Below are 24,363 nucleotides of genomic sequence, written 5' to 3' on the forward strand. Positions count from 1 at the left end.
GCTCAGATAATTGCATGCAGGAGTTGAATTAGGAAAGAGTTCAGACACATCGTATGTGTCACTTCAGATCCTCTCAGCCTCACCTGTGCCTGGGGCCTCTGGAAATTTGTTTCTCTTGACTCACTGCTACAGCAACATCCCTGCGTGAACTTGGAACAACTCTTCATGGGCACAAGCAGTAGCAGAGCCTAACCTCATGCCTGCAATGGACACCACTTGTCTGAAGCCCTAGGGCTTTCCTGTTGATGCTGATGCGTGAGAGGTTACAGAACCCATTGAACTATTCACACGCGACCTGGAAGTACAGTGGAGTTAATAGTCTGTGGGACAAACCTTTCATGAATAGGTAATAGGAGCCAGTGGATGAATTCACCTCCCTTCTTCTCCTCAGCTAGATGGTCTTAAAATACAAAATTAAACATCAATTGCACGTGATAGCAAGCAGTGGCCAGCTCAGTAAGACCTTCATACAAGTGTTCTCTCCTTCCCTACCACACTATACTTTTCCCTCGCTTCTGCCTCCCTGGAATTGTACCTGCTGATAAAATAATAGCACAGAAACTTCTTAGGGTCCTCCCTGTAGGGAATGTAAGCTAAGAGGAGTGTTTCCAGGAGAGACCCTCAAGATCCTTGTGATAGGATTTTAAGCTTGTTACTTATCCACGTTTGGCCCAAGTCTGATCTCACAGTGAGTTCGGTGAGTCCATGAACTCACCCTTTGGTTGTTTTCCTCTACCCTTTAACATATATTTGGGATAGATATGCTCATCTTCTGGTAGAACCTATTATAGTGGCTTCCTAACTTGTGAAGTAAGAGTCTTTACGGGCCAGGCACGGTGACTCATGCCTGTAATCCCAGTACTTTGGGAGGCCGAGGCGGGTGGATCACGTGGCCAGGAGATTGAGACCATCCTGGCCAAAAAGGTGAAACCTCGTCTCTACTAAAAATACAAAAAATTAGTCAAGTGTGGTGGTGCGCACCTGTAATCCAAGCTCCTTGGGAGGCTGAGGCGGGGGAATAGCTTGAACCCAGGAGGCAGAGATTGCAGTGAGCTGAGATCACGCCACTGCACTCCAGCCTGGCGACAGAGTGAGACTCCGTCTCAAAAAAAAAAAAAAAAAGAGTCCTTATGGTATAAAGGGCCAAATGGAAACCCTTTAAACTCAATACTGTGTTGTGGGAGGAATTACAGAGATTGCGTCATCATCAAAAAGTAAGAGGATGCAGGATTCTTTGTCCCTATCATATCCCCATTCATTTCACTTGGCCCCTGCAAAAAACCTGCATGACTGAAGCTAGTGGATGTGGTAGATTGAAAAAAAAAATCCACAAATTCTTCCCATTCCTGTGTGTATATTCTTTGCAACATGACTTTGCAGGTCTTCCCTTCAAAGGTGGAGTCAGTTTCTCCACTCCTTGAATCTGGGCATGTACGTTTGATTTTCTTGGAGACATTAGTAAATGTGACATGTATAGAGGTTTGAAAAATGCTCACTGGGCCGGGCATGGTGGCCCAAGCCTGTAATCCCAGCACTTTGGGAGGCCGAGATGGGCGGATCACAAGGACAGGAGATCGAGACCATCCTGGCTAACACAGTGAAACCCCGTCTCTACTAAAAAATACAAAAAACTAGCCGGGCGAGGTGGTGGGCGCCTGTTGTCCCAGCTACTCGGGAGGCTGAGGCAGGAGAATCACTTGAACCCGGGAGGCGGAGCTTGCAGTGAGCTGAGATCCGGCCACTGCACTCCAGCCTGGGTGACAGAGTGAGACTCCGTCTCAAAAAAAAAAAAAAAAAAGAAAAATGCTCACTGAATGGAAATGGCTTTGTTGTTGCATTTTGAACCCAGCTCCCATGACTTCAAGCAAGCCTGAACTAGACTGAGGGATGATGAGAAACATAAGGCCAAGTTATCCTCATACCCACCTGCCTGACAATAACCAACCAACCATTAGAAATTTGAGTGAGGCCTGACTATACTATCCAGCTGCAGCCAAACCAGCCCAGAGCAAAAGAAATGCTCATAAAGCCCCCAGAATTGTGAGAAATAATATTTGTAATTTCAAGCCTCTAAGTTTTGGGGTTACTGATTGTATTAGTTCTTTTTCACACCGCTGATAAAGACATACCCGAGACTGGGTAACTGATAAAGAAAGACAGGTTTAATGGACTCATAGTTCCACATGCCTGGGGAGGCCTCACAATCATGGCAGAAGAGCAAGAGAGAGCAAAGGGATGTCTTACATGGCGGCCAGCAAAGACAGAGTGATAGCCAAGCAAAAAGGGTTTCCCCTTATAAAACCATCAGCTCTCATGATACTTATTCACTATCATGAGAACAGCATGGGGGAATCCCCCACCCCATGATTCAGTTATCTCCCACCGGGTCCCTCCCACAACATGTGGGAATTATGGGAGCTACAATTCAAGATGAGACTTGAGTGGGGACACAGTCAAACCATATCACTGATTATGTGGCCAAAGCTAATTTATAGTGACTACTTTAAATGTAAACAAATAGCAGCTCCAATTTCAGCTGCTGTGTCAAATGTGACATCTTTACTGGAGTTGACCAACCTAGTTTTTGGTTCTTAGTATGTGCTTAGTGATCTGACAAATGTATTTTACTTGATCTCTGACATTTAGGAGAATCAAAAGCCATTCATGTGTGCATGGTAAGGACTGCAGCACTATCTTGCCCCAGGTTCCTGATAACCCTCCTAATCTCCATTATGTTGTAGTCCACAGAGGCCTTGATCATCTTTACATTCTGAAGAACATAGCACTGGTTCATTCCACCAATAACATCATCTAATTGGACCTGGTGATCAGGAAGTGGCAATCACTGTAGAAACCATAGTAATGCAAATGAGTGACAGAAAGAGGGAGATAAACCTCATGAAAGTTCACTAACCTACCACATCAATGAAGATTTTAGAAGTCCAATCATCTGGGACATGCCATAATATCTCCCTTAAGGTAAAGAATAAGTTATTACAACTCACACTTCCTAAACTGATAGAGAGGCACATAATTTGGTAGGGCTCTTTGACATTTGAAAGCGATAGATATATGATAAATGATAGATGATAGATAGATAGATAGATCGATTGATCGATCGATAGATAGGGTGGGGCGTGGTGGCTCACGCCTAGAATCCCAGTAGTTTGGGAGGTCAAGGCAGGTGGATCACTTGAGGTTAGGAGTTCGAGACCAGCCTGGCCAACATGGCGAAACCCCCTCTCTACTAAAAATACAAAAATTAGGTATGGTGGTACATGCCTTTAGTCCCAGCTACCCAGGAGGCTGAGGCAGGGGAATCGCTTGAAGTCAGGAAGTAGAGATTGCGGTGAGCTGAGATCACGCCACTGCACTCCAGCCTGGGTGACAAAGTGAAACTCTGTCTCAAAAATAAAATACAATTAAATTAAATTAAATTAAAAGTAAAATAATAGATGGGTGTATATAGATGTGTGCATATGTATAATATATAGATTTATATGATTCATATATAAATCACACTTCAGAATAGTGTTCTTTTTTTCTCTTTTTTAAATAGTTCTAGGTGTGTTTTATAGCTGGTTTTTGGTTTTGTTTTCATTTTAGACAGGGTCTCGCTCTATTGCCCAGGCTGGAGTGCAGTGGCACGATCACAGCTCACTGCAACCTTGACCTCCCTGGCTCAAGTAGATCCTCCCACCTCAGCCTCCCGAGTAACTGGGACTACAGGCACATGCCACCGTGCCCAGCTATTTTTTAAATTTTTTGTGAAGAAGGGGTCTCCCTGTGTTGCCCACACTGGTCTCAAACTGCTTTTTCTTTTTCTTTTTCTTTTTTTTTTTTAGAAATAGGTTCTCACTCTATTGCCCAGGCTGACCTCAAACTCCGGCTTCAAGCAATCCCCCCACTTTGGCCTCCCAAAGTACTGGAATTACAGGTGTGAGCCATCATGCCTGGCCTGGAATATTGTTCTGACTCATTTTTCAGATAAACTTGAAGGCTGCTGAGTTTCAAAGCAGGTGAGAGCTCTACAGCAGGTAAAGCCTGTGATGCAATCTCTCTGTCCCTGAGCCACATGAATCAGCAATTTCGATGGTGTCAGCTCTATCTGTGATGGTTGGAGCTGTTATGTGGAGTCTCTGGCAAGATACAAAAGCAAAATTACAGCCCGTAAGGTTCTGAAGTAAGTCCAATTATTATGCAGCATGTAAGTGCTTTCAATTTGAAAACCAGCTGCTGAGTACTAATAGAGTCTGTGATTTTGACCACGGGACATCAAGTATCTATATGACTAAAACTACCTGTCACGAGTTGGGTATCTAACCCACTGAATCACAGTGTCATTTTGGCACAGCAGTAATTCATTGTAAGAGATCTAGATGGCACAAAAGAGTTACACAGACAGCTCAGACTCTCATGTCATTGGCCTTGGTTGCAGCTATGTTGTTCCTTTAATTCACATTCATGACATCATATGAAGATTTTACTGTAGAAAATTAAGGAAGAAAAGGTCTGGCTCATAGATGGATCAGTATGACTGATATATTTTGGAAGCTGAACCTGAATTATCGTATTATAGGACCACTACTCAGAGGTGGGTCCTACAGGCAGTGGTGAAGGTAAATCCTGGTGTACAGAGCTGTGATTGGAGATCTTCACTTCATCTGTTTGTGTGTCTTAGAGATAGGTCTTTCTCTGTTACCCAGGCTGGAGTGCAGTGGTAGGATCATAGCTCACTGCAGCCTCAGTCTCTTGGGTTCAAGTGATTTTTTCATTTCAGTCTCCCCAGTAGCTGGGACTACAGGTGTGCACCACTACACCAGCTAATTTGTTTTAAATGTTTTGTAGAGGTGGAGTCTCCCTATGTTGCCCAGATTGATTTTGAACTCCTGGGCTCGAGCTATCCTCCTGCCTCAGGCTCACAAAGTGCTGGGATTACAGGCTGAGCCACCACACCTGGCCCCTGCACTTAAATTGGAGTGAGATGTGGCCCAATGTGCAGATATACATGGGCTCGTGGGAAATGGCCCATGGCTTTCTATTTGGTCAGAATCTTGTAAGGAATGAGACTGGAAGCTCAGGGGCAAGTAGGTCTAGGAAGAAGTATGTGGATAAATTGATGGGCGTACACACAAAAAGCGTACATGTATGTGTCTCATCCTAATGCCTACAAAAAATAATCCTTGGCTGGGCACAGTCGCTCATGCCTATAATCCCAGAACTTTGGGAGGCTGATGCAGGCAAATCACTTGAGGTCAGGAGTTCGAGACCAGCCTGGCCAACATGGTGAAACCCCATCTCTGCTAAAAATACAAAAATTAGCCGGGCATGGTGGTGTGCACCTGTAATCCCAGCTACTCAAGAGACTGAGACAAGAGAATCACTTGAACCCAGGAGGCGGAGGTTGCAGTGAGCCAAGATTGCACCACTGCACTCCAGCCTGAGCAACAGAGTGAAACTGTGTCTTAAAAAGTAAATAAATAAAAACAATAATCCTCCACAAAGAAGGCTCTTAACAACAGTGATGATTCATCCCATGAAAGTAAGTTTGTCCATCTCCTCAGCCAGTCCCATGCTGCTTCAATGGTCTCATGAACAGAGCGGCCGTGGTGGCAAGGATGAAAGCTATGCCTGTATGTTAGTCCATTTTGCATTGCTATAAAGGAATACCTGAGCCTGGGTAATTTATAAGGAAAGAAAGTTATTTGGCTCACAGTTTTGCAGACTGTACAAGAAGTATAGCGCCAGCATCTGCTTCTGGTGAGGCCTTAGGAAGCTTACAATCATGGTGGAAGACGAAGGGGGAACAGGTGTGTCACATGGCAAAAGACAGAGCAAGAGAGAGACGGTGGAGGTTCCAGACTCTTTAACAACCAGATCTTGCATAAACTCATTACTGCGGGAGGGCACCACGCAGAGGCTCCCTCTCACCAAAACTAATCAAGTTACCGCCACTACTGAGTACCCAATCTACTAGAGTGCAGTGGCACGATCTCTGCTCACTACAACCTCTGCCTTCCGGGTCCAAGCGATTCTCCTGCCTCTGCCTCCCAGGTAGCTGGGATTATAGGCGCCCACCACCATATGCGGCTAATTTTTGTATTTTTAGTTGAGACAGCGTTTTGCCATGTTGGCCAGGCTGGTCTTGAACTCCTGACCTCAACTGATCTGCCCACCTTGGCCTTCCAAAGTGCTGAGATTACAGGCATGAGCCACTGCACCCAGCCAGTGAGCTAATTTTTCAACACTTTCACACCTTTAAATTTGTTTACAATAAAATTTAGAAAAACCGCCTTTATTTTCATGATGTCACATTTCTCAATTATTCCATGTTATCCTTTTTTTTTTTCCGTCAAGCTCCTGGGCTCAAGCAATACTCCTGCCTCAGCCTCCCAAGTGCTGGGATTACAGGCATGAGCCATGGCACCCAGCCCCATGTCATTTATATTTCAAAGTTAATCTGTGAAACATTGCTTACATCAAGTTGATTCAAAATATTCACCTCTCACCTTTTATTTAGGAGCCTTGTTCGCTGTAAATAAAATAAAAATTAAAAGGATATTTAATAATTCTTTATGAACTTTTTTTTTTTTTTTTTTTTTTTTTTTTGAGGCCAGGTCTTTGCTCTGTAAGCCCAGGCTGGAGTGCAGTGGCCCACTCGGCTCACTACAGCTCCGCCTCCTGGGACCTACGCCATTCTCCTGCCTCAGCCTCCCGATTAGCTGGGACTGAAACCCATGCCTAGCCGGCTGGTTTTGCTGCTGTTAGTAGAGGCGGGGTTTCACCGTGTCCAGCCAGGATGGTCTCGATCTCCTGACCTTGTGATCCAGCCAAATCTCGGCCTCCCAAAGTGCTGGGATTACAGGCGTGAGCCACCCCGCCCAGCCCGAACTTTTTTGAGGCGGGTGCTTGCTCAGTCGCCCAGGCTGGAGTCGTGCTGCGGCGCGATCTCGGTTCACTGCAAGCTCTGCCTCCCAGGTTCCTGCATCATTCTCCTGCCTCCAGCCTCCCGGTAGCTGGGACTACAGAGGCATCGCCACTCGCGGGCTAATTTTTTGTATTTTTAGTAGAGGCGAGGCGTTTCACCGTGTTAAGCTAGGATGGTCTCGATCCTCCTGAAGCCTGGATCCGCCCCGTCTCGGCCTCCCAAAGTGCTGGGATTACAGGCGTGAGCCAGCCGGCCTTGTTTGCTTGTTGTTTTGAGATGGAGTTTCACTCTTGTTGCCCAGGCTGGAGTGCAGTGGCGCGATCTGCGGCTCATTACAGCCTCCCAGCCTCGGAGTTCAAGCAGTTCTTCTGTCTCTCCAGCCTCCCAAGTAGAGTAGGATTACAGGCGTAAGCCACACGTGCAGACTAATTTTGTATTTTAGCAGAGGCGAGGTTTCTCCCATGTTGGGTCAGGCTGGTGTGAACTCCTGACGCCCAGGTGATCCACCTGCCCTAGCCTCCCAAAGTGCTGCAGGATTGCATCGCGTGAGCCACCGTGCGGGCCGAGAGACTCCATCTCTATAAAGAAGTGAAGATCCAGGTCAGGCCCAGTGGCTCATGTCTGTAATCCAGCACTGAAGGCTGGAAATAGTGGATCACTTGAAATCGGAGGTTGGGGACTCCAGCCTGTGCTGATATGAAACCCTGTCTCTGCCAAAAGAACAAAAACTGGTGAGTCGAGAAGAGGAGGAAAGAGGAAGAGGAGGGAAAAAGGAAGGAAAAGGGAAGAATAGGTGGAAGGAAGGCGTCCTCAGAGTCGTCGACATAATGCTTCGCTAAGGTCAGAAACTGGAAGGAAGAGGATCCTCAAATACTCGGTCATCATAGTCTCGTCCGCCAAATCTTTCAGATCAAAGCTATTATCGTCCCTCAAATTCTCCGGGGATTCACTATACAATAAGGCAAGAAAAAGAAAAAAAAGGCATAAAGATTGGAAAGGAAAAATGTAGTTTTATTTGCAGATGCCATGTTCCTATCACCATGTGCAGTTGTTCATGTTGGGCACTGCACAAGAGCACTACACCTAAGGAGGTGCTATTCATTTCACAGACATCTTTACTATTTTGAAAACAACTTTTTGAAAATTATTGTGTATTGTGTATTCTATTGCCGGCTGCAAAAGTGATTTACAATTTATTGCAACTATGTTCCAGCAGATGGCAGTAAAGTGTCTTGTTCCAAAAGGGTTGGTAGCTACCATTCTACTTCCATATACTAAGGAGACATTGGTTTTGAAATGGAAAGACCTGTTGATTTTATGTCATTTAAAATAGCCTGTGCTTCTAAACAATGAGCTGCTCTTCCACTTGATATGCAGAACATTTTTTTAAAGTCCCTAATGGTGCCAGCACATTGTCTGTATTTAGTATTTCATATTGCAGTTCATATTTTCATCTAATTCTTTACTCTACCAGACTGGAATTGTTGAATTCTATGTTTAAATCTACAAGTCCTGACCAGGCATGGTGGCTCACGCCTGTAATCCCAGAACTTTGGGAGGCCGAGGCAGGTGGATCACCTGAGGTCAGGACTTCAAAACCAGCCTGACCAACATGGTGAAACCCTGTCTCTATTAAAAATACAAAACATTAGCCCAGTGAATTAGCTGGGTGTGGTGGCAGTCACTGTAATCCCAGCTACAGAGGCTGAGGCAGGAGAATCACTTGAACCCGGGAGGTGAAGGTTGCAGTGAGCTGAGATCGCGCCATTGCACTCCAGCCTAGGCAACAAGAGCGAAGCTCTGTCTTAAATAAATAAATAAATAAATAAATCTACAAGTCCTTTCACTTGGCACAAATCACTGTATAATAACTAATATCCAACCAGGCGCGGTGACTCACGCCTGTAATCCCAGCACTTTGGGAGGCTGAGGCGGACAGATCACAAGGTCAGGAGCTCGAGACCAGCCTGCCAACATGGCGAAACCACGTCTCTACTAAAAATACAAAAATTAGCTGGGTGTGGTGACGGGCGCCTGTAATCCCAGCTACTCGGGAGGCTGAGGCAGGAGAATCACTTGAACCCGGGAGACAGAGGTTGCAGTGAGCAAGACCATGCCATTGCACTCCAGCCTGGGTGACAGGGCGAGACTCTGACTCAAAGCAACAACAATAACACAACAAACTAATATCCAGTTACCATTAATCATCCACAAAGAATGTGTGTGGGTTGAAATTAAAGAGTATTATGCAAGTCTGTTAATTATATTATTATAGTAGTTGTTTATTATTGCTTTAGAAATTTCATGAGTATAAAAATAAACTCATGAAAATTTAATGGTTTGTTACCTACACAGTATTGAAAGATGCTAAAATTCTAAGATAAAATATTAACCTTATTTGATGTCTATCAAGGACGAAAAATAATCAGGACCAGAAAATGGAAAGCTATTATGAAACAAAGTGGATCATTGAATGAATTTTTGAGAAAAACAAAGTTGCAAAGGGAAAAAATTTCCACAGCTGCTATTTTGGCAGAATGTAGCACAGATCCGTTAATGATTGAGCAGAATAGACCATGAATTTACTCCTTCCACTTTTGTGTAAGCCAAGAAAAGAAAATTCAAGAAATAACTGAAAGACAGGAAAAATGGAGAATAAATGAACCCTTTAATTACATGTTCTTTTCATCAATCCAGGTACCCAGCCACCTAATTTAAATATTAAACTCTTTAAATGTGAATATTTAAATATCAAACCCTTAAATTTAAACTCTTAAAAATTATTTGCCTTAAATAAGAGGAATTAGGCTGGGTACAGTGGCTCATGCCTGCAATCTCAGTGCTTTGGGAGGCTGAGGCCAGTATATCAGTTGGGGTCAGGAGTTCAAGACCAGCCTGGCCAACATGGTGAAACCCCGTCTCTACTAAAAATATAAAAATTAGCCAGGCGTGGTGGCGGACACCTGTAATCCCAGCCTGTCTGGAGGCTGAAACGTAAGAATCACTTGAACCTGGGAGGCAGAGGTGAGTCAAGATCACGCCACTGCACTCCAGCCTAGGCAACAGAGGGAGACTCTGTCTCAAAAAAAAAAGAACATTTAACTTCCAAAAGACAGTAACGATAGACGGAAAAGTTGTTTCACATCAATTTTTTCAACTGAGGAATAAATGACCAGATCATGTAACTTTGTTTAATCTCAAAGGATTCTGTAATTAATCTTTATTTCAAACATGTGGGAAAAAATACACTAGAGGCGGAGAAAAATACACTAAGGCAAAGAAATGAGTAGAATGTGGTGTGGATGCTGTGATTTGCCACCAAGATCTCTTCAAGAATGAAGGACTCTGACAACTGCTTCTGACGTCAGCCCCTTGGACATTGCCTCAGCTGACCAGAGCCCACAAGCCCAGTACCAGACCTCCCCCTGGGGTGCACTGAACCCTTATTTTTGAGACCCCAGAGTCTGGCTCCTGTCGCCCCAGGCTGGAGTCGCGGTGGCCAGATCTCAGCTCACTGCAAGCTCCTCCGCCTCCCGGGTTCCGCCGATCTCCTGCCTCAGCCTCCCGGTAGCTGGGACCACGAAGCCCGCCGCCGCCCGGCTAGTTTTTGTATTTTTAGTAGAGACAGGGGTTCACTGTGCTTCCAGGATCGTCTGACCTGCGTGATCCAGCCCGTCTCGGCCTCCCCAAAGTGCTGGGATTGCAGGCAGGCCACCCCAGCGCTCCCGGCCCTGAACCCTTGTTTTGACTGAATCAGGACCCAATCTCGCCCTCTGCTCAAAATCCAGCTTCCTTTGCCTCCTTTTCGCAGCTGTTGATCCCAAGGTCCTGCACACTAATCTCAGCCTCACAATCTGCCTCCCAGGAGAGCCCAGCCTGCAACAACACAGGTGAACACAGCTATCATACATTATTTGAAAATGAGAGGGTGGGCCGGGCGCATTGGCTTACACCTGTAATCCCAACACTTTGGGAGGCCGAGGCGGGCGATCACCTGAAGTCAGGAGGAGTTCAAGACCAGCCTGGCCAACGTGGTGAAACCCTGTCACTACTAAAAATACAAAAATTAGCTGGGCATGGTGCCAGTTGCCTATAAATTTAGCTACTACTCAGGAGGCTGAGGCAGGAGAATCGCTTGAACCTGGGAGACAGAGGTTGCAGTGAGCTGAGATCGCACCATTGCACTCCAGCCTAGGCAACACGAGTGAAACTCTGCCAAAAAAAAAAAAAAAGAAGAAAAGAAAGAAAATGAGATGAGGGGCAGTTCCATAAGAGTGTGCAACATTCAAAATTATTTGATGTAATAACCAAAAAAAATTCAAAGCAGGGTCCCAAACAGATATTTGTACAGCCATATTCATAACAGCATCACTCACAATAGCCCAGAGGCGAAACACCCCCAGTGTCCATTGATGGATGGATGAATGAATAAATAGAATGTGGTATATCCACACAATGGGATATTGTTCAGCCTTTAAAAGGAAGGCAATTCTGACACATGCTGCATACAACATGGTTGTACCTTGGGGACATTATGCTAAATGAAATAAGCCAGTTACTAAAGGACAAGTACTATATGACTTCACTTATATGAGTTATCCAGAGCAGTGGTCCCCGACCTCTTGGGCACCAGGGACCGATTGTGTGGAAGACAATTTTTCCATGGACCGGGGGGGTGGGGGAGGGTTTCAGATGATTCAGGAGCATTACATTTATTGTGCATTTTATTTATATTATTATTACATTGTAATATATGATGAAATAATCATACAAGTCACCATAATGTAGAATCAGTGAGAGCCCTGAGCTTGTTGGGTTTGGTTTGTTTTGTTTTGTTTTGTTTTGTTGAGACAGAGTCTTGCTGTATCGCAACAAGATCAGTGGTGTGATCTTAGCTCATCACAAGCTCCGCCTTCTGTGTTCAAGGATTCTCTTGCCTCAGCTTCCTGAGTAGCTAGGATTACAGGCGCACCCACTATGCCCAGCTAATTTTTATATTTTTAGTAGAGATGGGGTTTTACCATGTTGACCAGGTTGATCTTGAACTCCCGACCTCAAGTGATCCTCCTGCTTCAGCCTCCCAAAGTGCTGGGATTACAGATGTGAGCCACCACAGCCGACCCACTGAGCTTGTTTTCCTGTCAGTAGATGGTCCCATCTAGGGGTGGTAGGAGACAGTGACAGATCATCAGGCATTAGAGTCTCATAAGGAATGCACAGCCTAGACCCCTTGCATGCGCAGTTCACGATAGGGTTCACGCTCCTATGAGAATCTAAGTCACTGATCTGACAGGAGACAGAGCTCAGATGGTAGTACAAGTGATGGGGAGAGGCTGTAAGTACAGATGAGTTTTCCCTGCCTTGCCCAATGCTCACCTCTTGCTGTGCACCCCATTCCTAACAGGTACTGGTACCAGGCCCCGGGGGTTGGGGATCCCTGATCAAGAGTAGTCAAATTCACAGAAACAAAGTAGAATGGTGCTTGCCAGGGAGTGTGGGGAGGAGGGATAGAAGAAAGGAGAGTTGTTTGATGGGTAAACAGTTTCAGTTTTGCAAGATGAAAAGTTCTGGATATTGATTGCACAACATGAATACACCTGATACTACTGAACTGTAAAAGAAAATTAAGATCTGATTTGAAAGAAAGAAATATTGATGCTGCAGGAAGAATGTATGTGAAAACAACAAAAGAGGCCGCGTGTGGTGGCTCACACCTGTAATACCAACACCTTGGGAGGCCGAGGAGGGTGGATCACCTGAGGTCAGGAGTTCGAGAGCAGCCTGGCCAACATGGTGAAACCCTGTGTCTACTAAAAATACAAAAATTAGCCAGGCATGGTGGCAGGCACCTGTGATCCCAGCTACTTGGGAGACTGAGGCAGGAGAATCACTTGAACCTGGGAGGCGGAGGTTCCAGTGAGCCAAGATGGTGCCGCTGCACTCCAGCTTGGGTGACAGAGTGAGACTGGGTCTCAAAAAATAAAAATAACAAAATAACAAAAGAATATATTGGCACACAATCTGAATGATCCAATTTTTGACAAGGTAATGACTAGAGTTCCAAAAGAAAATTCACAATTCTGATAATGTTTGGAAGAACATTCATGCAGAACATGAAGATTGGAAGCAAGGGATGACCCACGTTATTTAGGGAATAATATCTTAAAACGCATTACAATTATGACTTGTTTGATTAATGGAATCATTTCAAATAAGGCAAGAAGTACTAAATATTTCTCAACTATTTGGGCCACAAAGCCTAGAAGCTACCCACATTTAGTAAACTGCTTATGAAAATCAAATATGGAAAAAAATTCTTGAGAGGCAAGATGTTTGCAAACATGATTGGAAATGGAACCATGCATGGAAACTGATGGAATGCAACAGAAGATCCTTGAAAACAGTCTAAGACATTCAAAATTCTAAGGCATTCAACAGACTCGTGAACACTCACACACCAGGCAGATGAGGACAGCCAGACAGATGCTCCCAAAGGTACGGGGAGCTGACACTTCAAAGTCTCCAAAAGCACCTAAAGGATACCAGAATCAAAAGTGCACACAGCACTCACATACTCACACACTCACCAGACTGGTTGGCCTACCCTGTAAGCCTCAATCCTTGAAACTGAAAACTGCTGTGAAGACCTCCAATGCCTTCACCTTCCACGGGGACTTCAGAAAACCCATCCTCCTTCCTGGCCAGACTCCACTTTCTAGAGACACTGAGCACAACCTTGCCCTGGTCCGGATAGACCCCCACTGAGAGCCTGGGGCAGAAACTGGAGAATCAGGAAGGAAGAATAATTTGGATGCAAAACAGGTTCTGGGAAGTGAGGCCTGATGGGAAGAGGAGGGATTTGGCAAGATAAGGGTAAGGGAGGACATAGCCTGGTGAGTGTTCACAGTGGCTGCTGTCAAAGAAGAATTACACAGGCAAGGGAGATTTTATTCAAGGTGAGCAATAGGGAAAGAGACTGAACTCGACTCCACTGAAACAAACATGCTAGGGTGTTTAAGCCCTAGGTAAGTTAATGGAAAAGTACTGGAGGACAATAGGGGGAGGTGGGTCAATGGGATGTGTCCATCACATGGAGTTATTCCTGAGTCTGAAAACGTTTTTCTCTGTGATTGGGCCATCTGGGTTTCCTGATTGTCAGTTATCAAAGTGAGGCTCCTACCCTCGCACAGAGACTCGGAGATAGGGGTGCTATCTCCCTTGATGATTTCAAAGGGATAATTCCCAGGTCCTTGAAAAAGACATTCCTGGGTTGTAACACTGGCAAGAGACCAGGAGATTTGCCTGCATTTCAAATGGGCAGAGAAGGTCAGGCGCGGTGGCTCACATCTGTAATCCCAACAATCCGGGAGGCTGAGGCGGACAGATCACTTGAGGTCAGGAGTTCGCGACCAGCCTGGTCAACATGCTGAAACCCCGTATCTACTAAAAATACAAAAATTAGCTAGGCATGGTGGCACATGCCTGTTATCCCAGCTATTCGGGAGGCTGAGGCAGGAAAATCACTTGAACCCGGGAGGCAGAACTTGCAGTGAGCTGAGATCACGCCACTGCCTAGCCTGGGCAACAGAGTGAGAGTCCGTCTCAAAAAAAAAAAAAAGTGGGGTGTGGGGGGAGCAAAGAAAGAATCTGCAATTATATTTGGCCCTCTGTGTCCATGGGGTTTTGCATCCACAGGTTCTACCTCCACGGATTCAGTCAACTTTGGATAAAAAATATTTTGAAACCAAAAAACAAAACAAAAAAACCATAGAAATAGAAAACAATATGACATAACAACGATTTGCATATTGTTTATATTAGCTATTATAAGTAATCTAGAGATAATTTCAAGTATACAGGAGGGTGCACGTAGCTTGTATGAAAATACTACACCATTTTATATCAGGGACTTGAGCATCCTTGGATTTTGTTATCAATAAGAGCTCTGGAACAAATACCCTGCAGATACTGAGGGATGACTGCACAAGTTTTCTAAAGTAAGTACTCTACAAAAAGTGTGATCCAGGGCCGAGAGTCAGGAAGAAACCTGTCTAAAGTTTAGTCGATCTGAGGAGACCATTAAGGCTCTTTTGGTCACCAGCGTTACATGGACTCTGCCATCCATATGTGGGTCTGAGATTCTAGGTGTCCGCACATGACTGCACCCACTCTGTGGCTAGTGGATGAGCCCGATCCAGTAGGCAGCATCTCCAAGCAGCAAGAAGTGAGACAAACCAGCAGGTGCTAACCTGGGGTCTCTGCTCCAGCACCACCTACCTGCTGGGGCCTCCTCTGGACCTCCTCATCTGCTGAGTGTCTGAGCATCCACATGGGTCTGTCTGTGTCCTCGGGGGACAGTGTCCCTCTGGTTGTCTGCTGTATCTCCATCTTCCTGATTTCATTCATTTAATAAATGTTTCTGAAACACCTTGGGGGCATGTCATGTCTATTGCAGTGACCCTCTTCACCTCTGGTTTGTCTGTGTGACTACACAGTCACATCTGTTCACACCAGGCTGTCTGTCTTTCTGCATCTCATGTGTAATTGCTTCCTCAAAGGCACGCGCTCTCTCTCTCTCTCTCTGTTTCTCTTTTGTGTCTATCTCTCCCTGCTTGTCTCTTGGTGCCTTTCTGTTTGTTTGTGTCTTCATTCATTGATTCATTCGCTCACTCATACAAAAATATCTTAGACATTCCTGGAGGCCCCCGAAGAGTTCACAGCCTGTTAGGGGAGACAGACGCTAGCCCAGCCTAGTTTGATCAGGGCTGGGAGACAGGGAGGTGTTGGAGGCTGAGGATGTGTGGATGAGTGGGGAGTTGGGGGTGAGAGAAGTCTTAGAGGAGGGGATGATGAATGTGTCTTTGGGTGTGGAGAAGTGGCCCCAGGATTGGAAGCTGTGTGGGTGGTGTGTGTTGGGGTAGGGGGAGGGAAGGGAAGTCAAAAGGCCATATGTGCCACCCTCAGATTAGAGCAGAGTGTTGGGAGGGGTGTAGGAAGAAGGCCAGCAAGACACCAATCATTCAAAATTAAGGGTTCCAGACTTCTAGTTCCCTCCTCCCTCAGACCCAGAAGTACAGGCCTCCAGCAACTGAGGATCACCCTGGTTCCATCACGATTACCTAGGAAGAGATCCGCCCACATAGGGAGGGTGGGATGGAGAAATACTGGCCAGGCAGGGTGGCCAGGATGCTTAGGACTCAGGAGGGAGAACCAGCCAGGCAGCACATCACAGCGGGAGGAGCTGTCCCAGGTGGCGGAGCTCAGCAAAGGCAATGGGGGTCCCCAGAGTCATTCTGCTCTGCCTCTTTGGGGCTGCACTCTGCCTGACAGGTACCCAAACTTCTGAATCCAGTAGTGAGAAGGGGCTGGGGGCCTGGACTCCTGGATCTGAGGGAAGAGGGACTGGGAGCCTGGACTTCTGGGTCTGAGGGAGGAGGGGGCTGGGGGTCTGGACTCCTGGGCCTGAGGGAGGAGGGGGCTGAGGGCCTGAACTCCTGGGTCTGAGGGAGGAGGGGGCTGGGGGCCTGGACTCCTGGGTCTGAGGGAGGAGGGGGCTGGGGGCCTGGACTCCTGGGTCTGAGGGAGGAGGGGGCTGGGGGCCTGGACTCCTGAGTCTGAGGGAGGAGGGGGCTGGGGGCCTGGACTCCTGGGTCTTGGTGGGCGGGAGCCTGGAGACTATGTCATCTTCATTTCTCTTCCCTGCCTTTGTTCTTCTCCCATCAGTCATTTTTCCTGGTGTCTCTCTTCCCACCATCCCAGCCTTTCTTCTCTTCCTTGCCCAACCCCCCAATTCAAAGGTATTTCCAGGGAACCCTTAGGACTCTTTCCAGAACTGGCAGGAACCCTGGCTTTATCTTCCGGCAACCTCCACCCCATTGTGGACTAGGACAGGAACATACTCATTTCAGAATGGAAGTGGTTACAAAGACAGGGAATTAGAAAGGTAGAAAGGAGGCTATTCCTGCACACAACTAAATCTGTGTGTTTCTGCTCCTCAATGGGAGAGTTTGATTTCTGTATGTGTCCACGTGCAGCACGTCCTGTGGGTCACTGTGCTTCTGTGTGTTTCTCTGTATAGGTTTCAAAGTCTTAGTCTGAGCAAACGCTTTTGTGGGTCTGTTTCTGAGTTTGCTTTCTTTGTAAAAGAGATGCATGTGTAATTTTGTGTATCTGGGTCTGTGTTTATGTATTTCTGTGATTTGTAGGCCTATATTTATCTCTATGTCTGTGTGCTCAGTATTTCTGTGATTTGGGACCTCTCTGGGTATGATTTTCCGTGCATCTGGTCCCTCTCTGTGTTGATATGATTATCACACATGCACAAGCATCCTCACAGACACACGCTTTGGTGTCTGTGTGATTTTCCATGTGTGAAGTGCTGTGCCTTAGTTAGGGGGGTTTATATTGCAGGGTCTAGGGGCATACTTGTTTCATGTGGGAATGTAAAACTCTGCCTGGGTACATTCAGGATATTCTGTGTATATTTTTGAGACCTGGATGAACCTGTGTATATGTTGTTATTGTGTGTTTATGTCAGTGTTGTGTGTTGCTGGGGCCGATGCGTGAGTTTGCAGGGCACTACAGGACCACACGTCACTCTGCCTGTCCTGGAGTGCACGTTGCCCGTCAGGGGTCACTTACTGTGCTGTCCACATTGTGAGTTAAGTGTGGGGAAGGATGGGCAGAGTGAGAATGAATCACTTTTCCTTCCTATTCTAAATCATAGATAGGGAGCGGGCTTCCTGGAGGAGGGTGGAGACCTGGAGTGGCCTGGAGGGAAAAAAACTGGACTGTCAGCTGCAGAGAAGTCATTACTCTGCCATGAGACAGACACAGCTGTGACCAGCTGCAATAGCAGCACGTGGTCTCTCAAGGCGCGACTTCCCTGGGAGCAGAGGGGCCAGGCCCATGTGCCTGTCATTGGCTGAGTGGAGCTCTGAGTTCCTGGGACAGGCTCACAGTGGCCCTACTGACTCCGCTATGTCCTTCTCCCCAGGGTCCCAAGGCCTGCAGTGCTACAGTTTTGAGCACACCTACTTTGGCCCCTTTGACCTCAGGGCCATGAAGCTGCCCAGCATCTCCTGTCCTCACGAGTGTTTTGAGGCTATCCTGTCTCTGGACACCGGTGAGGAGCGGGAACAGGGGGACAGGGATGAGAGATTAGGGAGGAAAAAGGGGGGAGAAGGGAGAAGAAAGGGAGGGGAATTGGGCAGAAGATGAAAAGATAAAGATAGAAAGATGGGGAGGGAGAGGAAGAAGAGGAGAAAGAGAAAGAAAAGGGTGGATGAGGGCTGGGTCGGTGGCTCAGGCCTGTAATCCTAGCACTTTGGGAGGCAAGCTGGTGGATCACGAAGTCAGGAGTTTGAGACCAGCCTAGCCAACAAGACGAAACCCCTCTCTACTAAAAACACAAAAAAATTAGCGGGGCGTGGTGGCGGGCGCCTGAAATCCCAGCTACTCGGGAGGCTGAGGCATGAGAATCGCTTGAACCCGGGAGGCAGAGGTTGCAGTGAGCCGAGATCGCGCCACTGCACTCCAGCCTGGCGACACAGCGAGACTCCGTCCTCTGCCCCACAAAAGAAAAAGTGGATGAGGGACGAGACGAGCAGTGTGGGGAGGAGACAATGGGGAAGCAAGGAAGAGAAGGTGGGAGAGGAGCACAGGAAGGAAGAGCGGAGGAAGAGAACTCGGGGAAAAGGTCTGGGGGTGAGAGGAAGCAGGGAAGGAGGGAGGGGAGGAGGTGTAGCTGAAAGCAAAAGGGTAGAGGGAGGAGGAAGAACGCTGAGACTGGAGAAGGGTTTCGGGAAGCAGAGCACGAGCCCCGATCCCGCCCCCAGGGTATCGCGCGCCGGTGACCCTGGTGCGGAAGGGCTGCTGGACCGGGCCGCCTGCCGGCCAGACGCAATCCAACCCCGACGCGCTGCCGCCAGACTACTCGGTGGTGCGCGGCTGCACAACTGACAAGTGCAACGCCCACCTCATGACTCATGACGCCCTCCCCAACCTGAGCCAAGGTGAGCGGGAGAGCGGGGCTGGGCTCCGGGCGGGACGATGAGAGGACCGGCAGCCTCGGGGAAGGCGTCGCCTCCGCTGAGCGCCTTCTCTTGGCGCGCTAGGATCCCAGCCCCCTAGACTTGCTAAGGCACGGGCTCTGGCGCAGTGCGCAGCCCGCACGACTGTGCCAGGGTACCACTGCCTGAGTGTGTGTCTACCCTCTCTTGCCAGCACCCGACCCACCGACGCTCAGCGGCGCCGAGTGCTACGCCTGTATCGGGGTCCATCAGGATGACTGCGCTATCAGCAAGTCCCGACGGGTCCAGTGTCACCAGGACCAGACGGCCTGCTTCCAGGGCAATGGCAGAATGACAGTCGGTGAGGGGCTGAAAGGGTGGTAGGGCCTGGACAAGACATATGGAGGCAGGGCAACCATGAGGGTAGTGACACCAGACAGGCCCAACAGGGAGACATGGCCCTGCTCTGAGGTAGGAGGCAAGGCCCTGGTCTGAGGGAGGAGGCATGACCGTGGTCTGAGGGAAAAGGTTTGGCCCTGGTCTGAGGGAGGAGGCATGACCCTGGTCTGAGGGAGAAGGTTTGGCCCTGGTCTGAGGGAGGAGGCATGACCCTGATCTGAGGGAGGAGGCATGACCCTGGTCTGAGGGAGAAGGCCATGCCCTGATCTGAGGGAGGAAGCATAACCCTGGTCTGAGGGAGGAGGCATGGCCCTGGGGTCTGAGGGAAGAGGCATGGCCCTGGTCTGAGGGAGGAGGCCTGGCCCTGGTCTTAGGAGGAAAACCTGAAGCAAGTCTGAGGACCAAGGCATGGCCCTAGCCATCAAGGTGGAAGTTCAGGTGCAGCTGTCTCCCTCAGTTCTGATGGCTCCTCACTGCTCCGCCCACCCCCAGGCAATTTCTCAGTCCCTGTGTACATCAGAACCTGCCACCGGCCCTCCTGCACCACTGAGGGCACCACCAGCCCCTGGACAGCCATCGACCTCCAGGGCTCCTGCTGTGAGGGGCACCTCTGCAACAGGAAATCCATGATCCAGCCCTTCAACAGTGCTTTGGCCACCACTCCTCCCCGAGCAGTACAGGTCCTGGCCCTGCTCCTCCCGGTCCTCCTGCTGGTGGGGCTCTCATAGACTGCCCCTCCAGGATGCTGGGGACAGGGTTCACACACCTCCTTCTTGCTGCTTCAGCCCCTATCACATAGCTCACTGGAAAATGATGTTAAAATAAGAATTACACTCCTGTCCCTCTGGCCTTTCATCTCTCCCTCCCTCGTGCCCCCCAACCTGGTCAACAGGACTGGAAGAAACTGGACACAGTTACCAGCATCCCAGGGGAGGGCAAAACAGCCATGTCCTGCCCTGATGAAGAGCAATTCTCATCACAGCTGTTACTTACTGAGCACCAGGCACCCCGTAACACGGCTTCCTGTGCTCTCCCTCCAGAGCTTGTCGCAGCTCTAGGAGGGAGCTATACAATGATGTCTTTATTAGTGTCATCATGAGAGGCCCAATAAGCAGTATGCCCTAACAGTTAGTAGGCCAGCCTGTGGAGGTAAGCTGCATGGGTTCACATCCCGGCTCCGCCATTCAGCCCACAGAGACCATGAGCAAGTTACTTAAGCCAGGCTCTGGAGCTAAGCTGCATGGGTTCAAATCCCAGCTCCACCATTCAGCCTGCAGAGACCATGGACGAGTTACTTGAACTCTCTGTGCCAATATTTTCTCACCTATAAGGTGGAGGTGAACATAAACTCTATAAATAATGACAAGAACTGCTTCACAGTAGTTGTGGTGAGGATTCAACAAGATTAACATTTAGTACTGGGACACAGCAGTGGCCCAGTATAAGCGGGCTACTGTCATAAGCTCTAAGTCACAGGTCAACAAACTGAAAGGCAAAAGCACTTGGTTGAGCTTGTGTATCTAGTGAGTAGAGAATCAAGAACCAGATTCCCAGCCCCATGAACTGCTAAGCAACACCACCTCCCAAACACGAGTGCCAATTAACTTCACAGAAAAACACAAAAGGCAAAGTTCAGCGAGGTGAAATTCTCCAAGCTGTAAAGATCAGGGAAGACTTCCTGGAGGAATTAACCCTTGAGCAAAATCCTAAAGGATCAATAGTAGCTGGCAAAAAGAAGCAAGAGGAAGGGCATTCTAGGTAGAGGAGACAGCCTGGACAAAGGTCTGAGGGAGGAAGGAACACAGGGTGTACAGGACACTTTCTTTTTTTTTTTTTTTTTTTTTTTTTTTTTTTTTTTTGAGACGGAGTCTTGCTCTGTCACCCAGGCTGGAGTGCAGTGGCCGGATCTCAGCTCACTGCAAGCTCCGCCTCCCGGGTTCACACCATTCTCCTGCCTCAGCCTCCCGAGTAGCTGGGACTACAGGCGCCCGCCGCCTCGCCCGGCTAGTTTTTTTGTATTTTTTTAGTAGAGACGGGGTTTCACCGTGTTAGCCAGGATGGTCTCGATCTCCTGACCTCGTGATCCGCCCGTCTCGGCCTCCCAAAGTGCTGGGATTACAGGCTTGAGCCACCGCGCCCGGCCTAGGACACTTTCATAAGTGCATGAACTTCATAGAGATGGGATCCTTCAGCATGTTCTCTGTGCACATGCTTTACTATGTTCTTTCACATGCTTTTTGCCACTTGATCTTTCCAGCAACTCAGTGAGGGAAGCAAAAAAGTAAGTTGCATCCTGCTATTGTCTGAATGTTTGTGCTCCTCAAAATTCATCTTTTGAATCCTAATCACCAAAATGATGTTACTGGGAGGTGGGAGATCATGAGGGTGGAGTCTCCATGAATAGGATTAGTGCCCTTATAAAAGAGGCCCCAGAGACCTGCCTTGCCCCTTCCACCACATGAGAACACAGCCAGCAGGTACCTATAAGCAAGAAAGTGGGTTCTCACCGGCCATCGAATCTGCTGGTGCATTGATTGTAGACTTCCCAGACTCCCGGAGCTGTGAGACATAAATTTCTGTTATGTGTAACCCATACAGTCTATGGTATTTTGTTACAGCAGCCTGAAGGGACTTAGACACGTTCCTGTTTTACAGACAAGATGCCCAAAGCACAATGAGAAAGCAATTTTCAGAGTAAGTGCATAGCAATCTTCTCGCTCCATGTCAGCAAGCAGCCTTGGGGGAAGGTGGGCAATTCAGAAATGCTCTGCTCCTATGCTTCTGTAAGGCCAACATGACAAGGGCTTCAGCTGTCTTTACACCCTGACATACAAGGGGGAGCTGGATGTCTTCATTCATCCTTCACATTTACTGAGCACCTACTATGTGCAAGGTGCTGTTCCAGTTGTTGGGCATACAGCAGGGAACAAAAGTGGCAGAAATTCCCACCTTCAAGGAGCTAGCCTTTTTGATGGGCTAGCAATCCAAAGCAAACTTTGGATTTTGTTTGTGTATTTATTAGAGACAGGTCTCAATCTATCCCAGGCTGGAGTGCAGTGGCACAATCAGCTCACTGCGGCCTCAATCTCCCAGGCTCAAGCAATCCTCCCACCTCAGCCTCCCTTGTAGCTGGAACTACAGGTGTGTGCCACCACACCCTGCTAATTTTTGTATTTTTTATAGAGATGGAGCCCCACTATGCTGCCCAGCCTAGTCTCAAATCCCTGGACCCAAGCGATCCTCCTGTCTCAGCCTCCCAAAGTGCTGAGATTACAGGTGTGAGCCACCATGCCCAGCCAGATTTTGGATTTTATTGCAAATGTGGTCTGAAGTTGGGATGGCCAGTTTGATGTGTCAACTTACCTAGGTGACAGTTTCAGTTATTCAATCAAACACTAATCAGTGTGTTGATGTGAGGATATTTTGTAGATGCGATTAAAGTTCATAATCAGTTGACTTTGAGGAAGGGAGATTGTTCTAGACAATTTGAGTAGGCCTGACTCAATCAGCTGAAAGGTCTTCGGAGCAGAGATGAGGCTTCTCTGAGGAAGAAAAAAAAAAAAAACTGCACCAATGGACAGCTGCTTCAGCCCATGTCTAAGATTCCAGCTTGCTCCTTCTGACCTGCCCAGCCAGGCCACATAAGCCAATTCTTTGCAATAAATATTGTATCATAGATCGTCTACTGCTTCTGTTTTTCTGGTTAATCCAAGGCTAATACAGAATGCGTTGGAGCCAGTGTGGTGGCTCATGCCTATCATCCCAGCACTTTGGGAGGCTGAGGTGGGCAGACGACCTGAGGTCAGGAGTTCATGACTAGCCTGGCCAATATGGTGAAATCCCATCTCTACTAAAAATACAAAAATTAGCCGGGCGTGGTGGCATGGACCTGTAGTCCCAGCTACTCAGGAGGCTGAGGCAGGAGAATCGCTTGAACCCAGGAGGCAAAGGTTGCAGTGAGCTGAGATCATGCCATTACATTCCATCCTGGGCAACAGACTGAAACTGTCTCAATTAAAAAAAAAAAAAAAGTGTTGGAGAAGTAGAAGACTGCCATAATCATATATAGGTGTGTATATATATGTTGTATGTGTATATAATTATATGCACATATAATTACATGTAATATATGTTATATAACACTTTCATTGAGGCATAAAATATATACAATAAAATGCATAAATTGCAATTTTTCCATACCTGAATAACCTCCACCTAGGTCAAGATGTAGAAAATTTCCAGCCTATGTCCCCAGAGCCTCCCTCACAGCCCTTCAGAGTCAGTTTCCCACCCCAAAGATAACCATGACTCCAACTTCTATCATAGATCAATATTGCTTATTTTAAACTTCATACAAATGGAATCTACAGCATGTGCTCTTCTGTACGTGCTTTACATTTTAAAAGCTTCCCTGTGGCAAGAATAGAAGCTAGACCTGTGAGGTGGCTACTGTACCAGTCTAGGCAAGAGATGATGTACCCATGATGGCAGAGGTAGTGCAAGGAGTTGGAAAATGAATGGATTTTTAATTTAGCTGCTCCTTTACAGGTTGCAGGGAATAGATTTTATTAGTGGAGAAGACAGGACTTGCTGATATATTGGTTGAGGTGTACTTGAGATGACTCCTAGGTTTCAGCCTGAGGAACAGGGGGAAAAAAAGAAATTGTTCAGCTTTATGGTAATCTTTTTCTTCTTTTTTTTTTTTTAGACAGAGTCTTGCTCTGTCACCCAGGCTGGAGTACGGTGGCTCGATCTCGGCTCACTGCAGGCTTCACCTCCCAGGTTCAAGCGATTCTCCTGCCGCAGCTTCCTGAGCAGCTGGGATTACAGGCATGAGCCACCGCGTCTAGCTAATTTTTTTGTGTGTTTTTAGTAGAGATGGGGTTTCACCATGTTGGCCAGGCTGGTCTCAAACTCCTGACCTCAAGTGATCCGCCTGCCTCAGCCTCCCAAAGTGCTGGGATTACAGGCGTGAGCCATCACGCCCGGCCAGCTTCTTTATAATCTTATGGTGCCACAGTGATG

General features: G+C 47.6%; 1 protein-coding gene across 2 annotated transcripts in view; it reads left to right on the forward strand.

The window, feature by feature from the left end:
• LYPD5 (LY6/PLAUR domain containing 5) overlaps positions 1–20,168 on the forward strand; it is a 28,514-nt gene extending 8,346 nt beyond the window's left edge. The window contains exons 1-5 of one of the 2 annotated variants that reach the window (XM_021931155.2): positions 3,865–4,019; positions 17,925–18,053; positions 18,766–18,942; positions 19,154–19,300; positions 19,831–20,168. In XM_021931155.2, coding sequence (XP_021786847.1) covers positions 17,990–18,053; positions 18,766–18,942; positions 19,154–19,300; positions 19,831–20,066 — 624 coding nt within the window. In that variant the 5' untranslated portion in view covers positions 3,865–4,019; positions 17,925–17,989 and the 3' untranslated portion in view covers positions 20,067–20,168. Of the gene's footprint in view, positions 1–3,864; positions 4,020–17,924; positions 18,054–18,765; positions 18,943–19,153; positions 19,301–19,830 lie in introns of those variants that run through there. The other variant, XM_031659410.1, reaches the window with a different exon arrangement.
• The last annotated feature ends 4,195 nt before the right edge of the window (positions 20,169–24,363 follow it).

This window comes from Papio anubis, chromosome 20 (genome assembly GCF_008728515.1).
Source record: "Papio anubis isolate 15944 chromosome 20, Panubis1.0, whole genome shotgun sequence".
Taxonomy (NCBI): domain Eukaryota; kingdom Metazoa; phylum Chordata; class Mammalia; order Primates; family Cercopithecidae; genus Papio; species Papio anubis.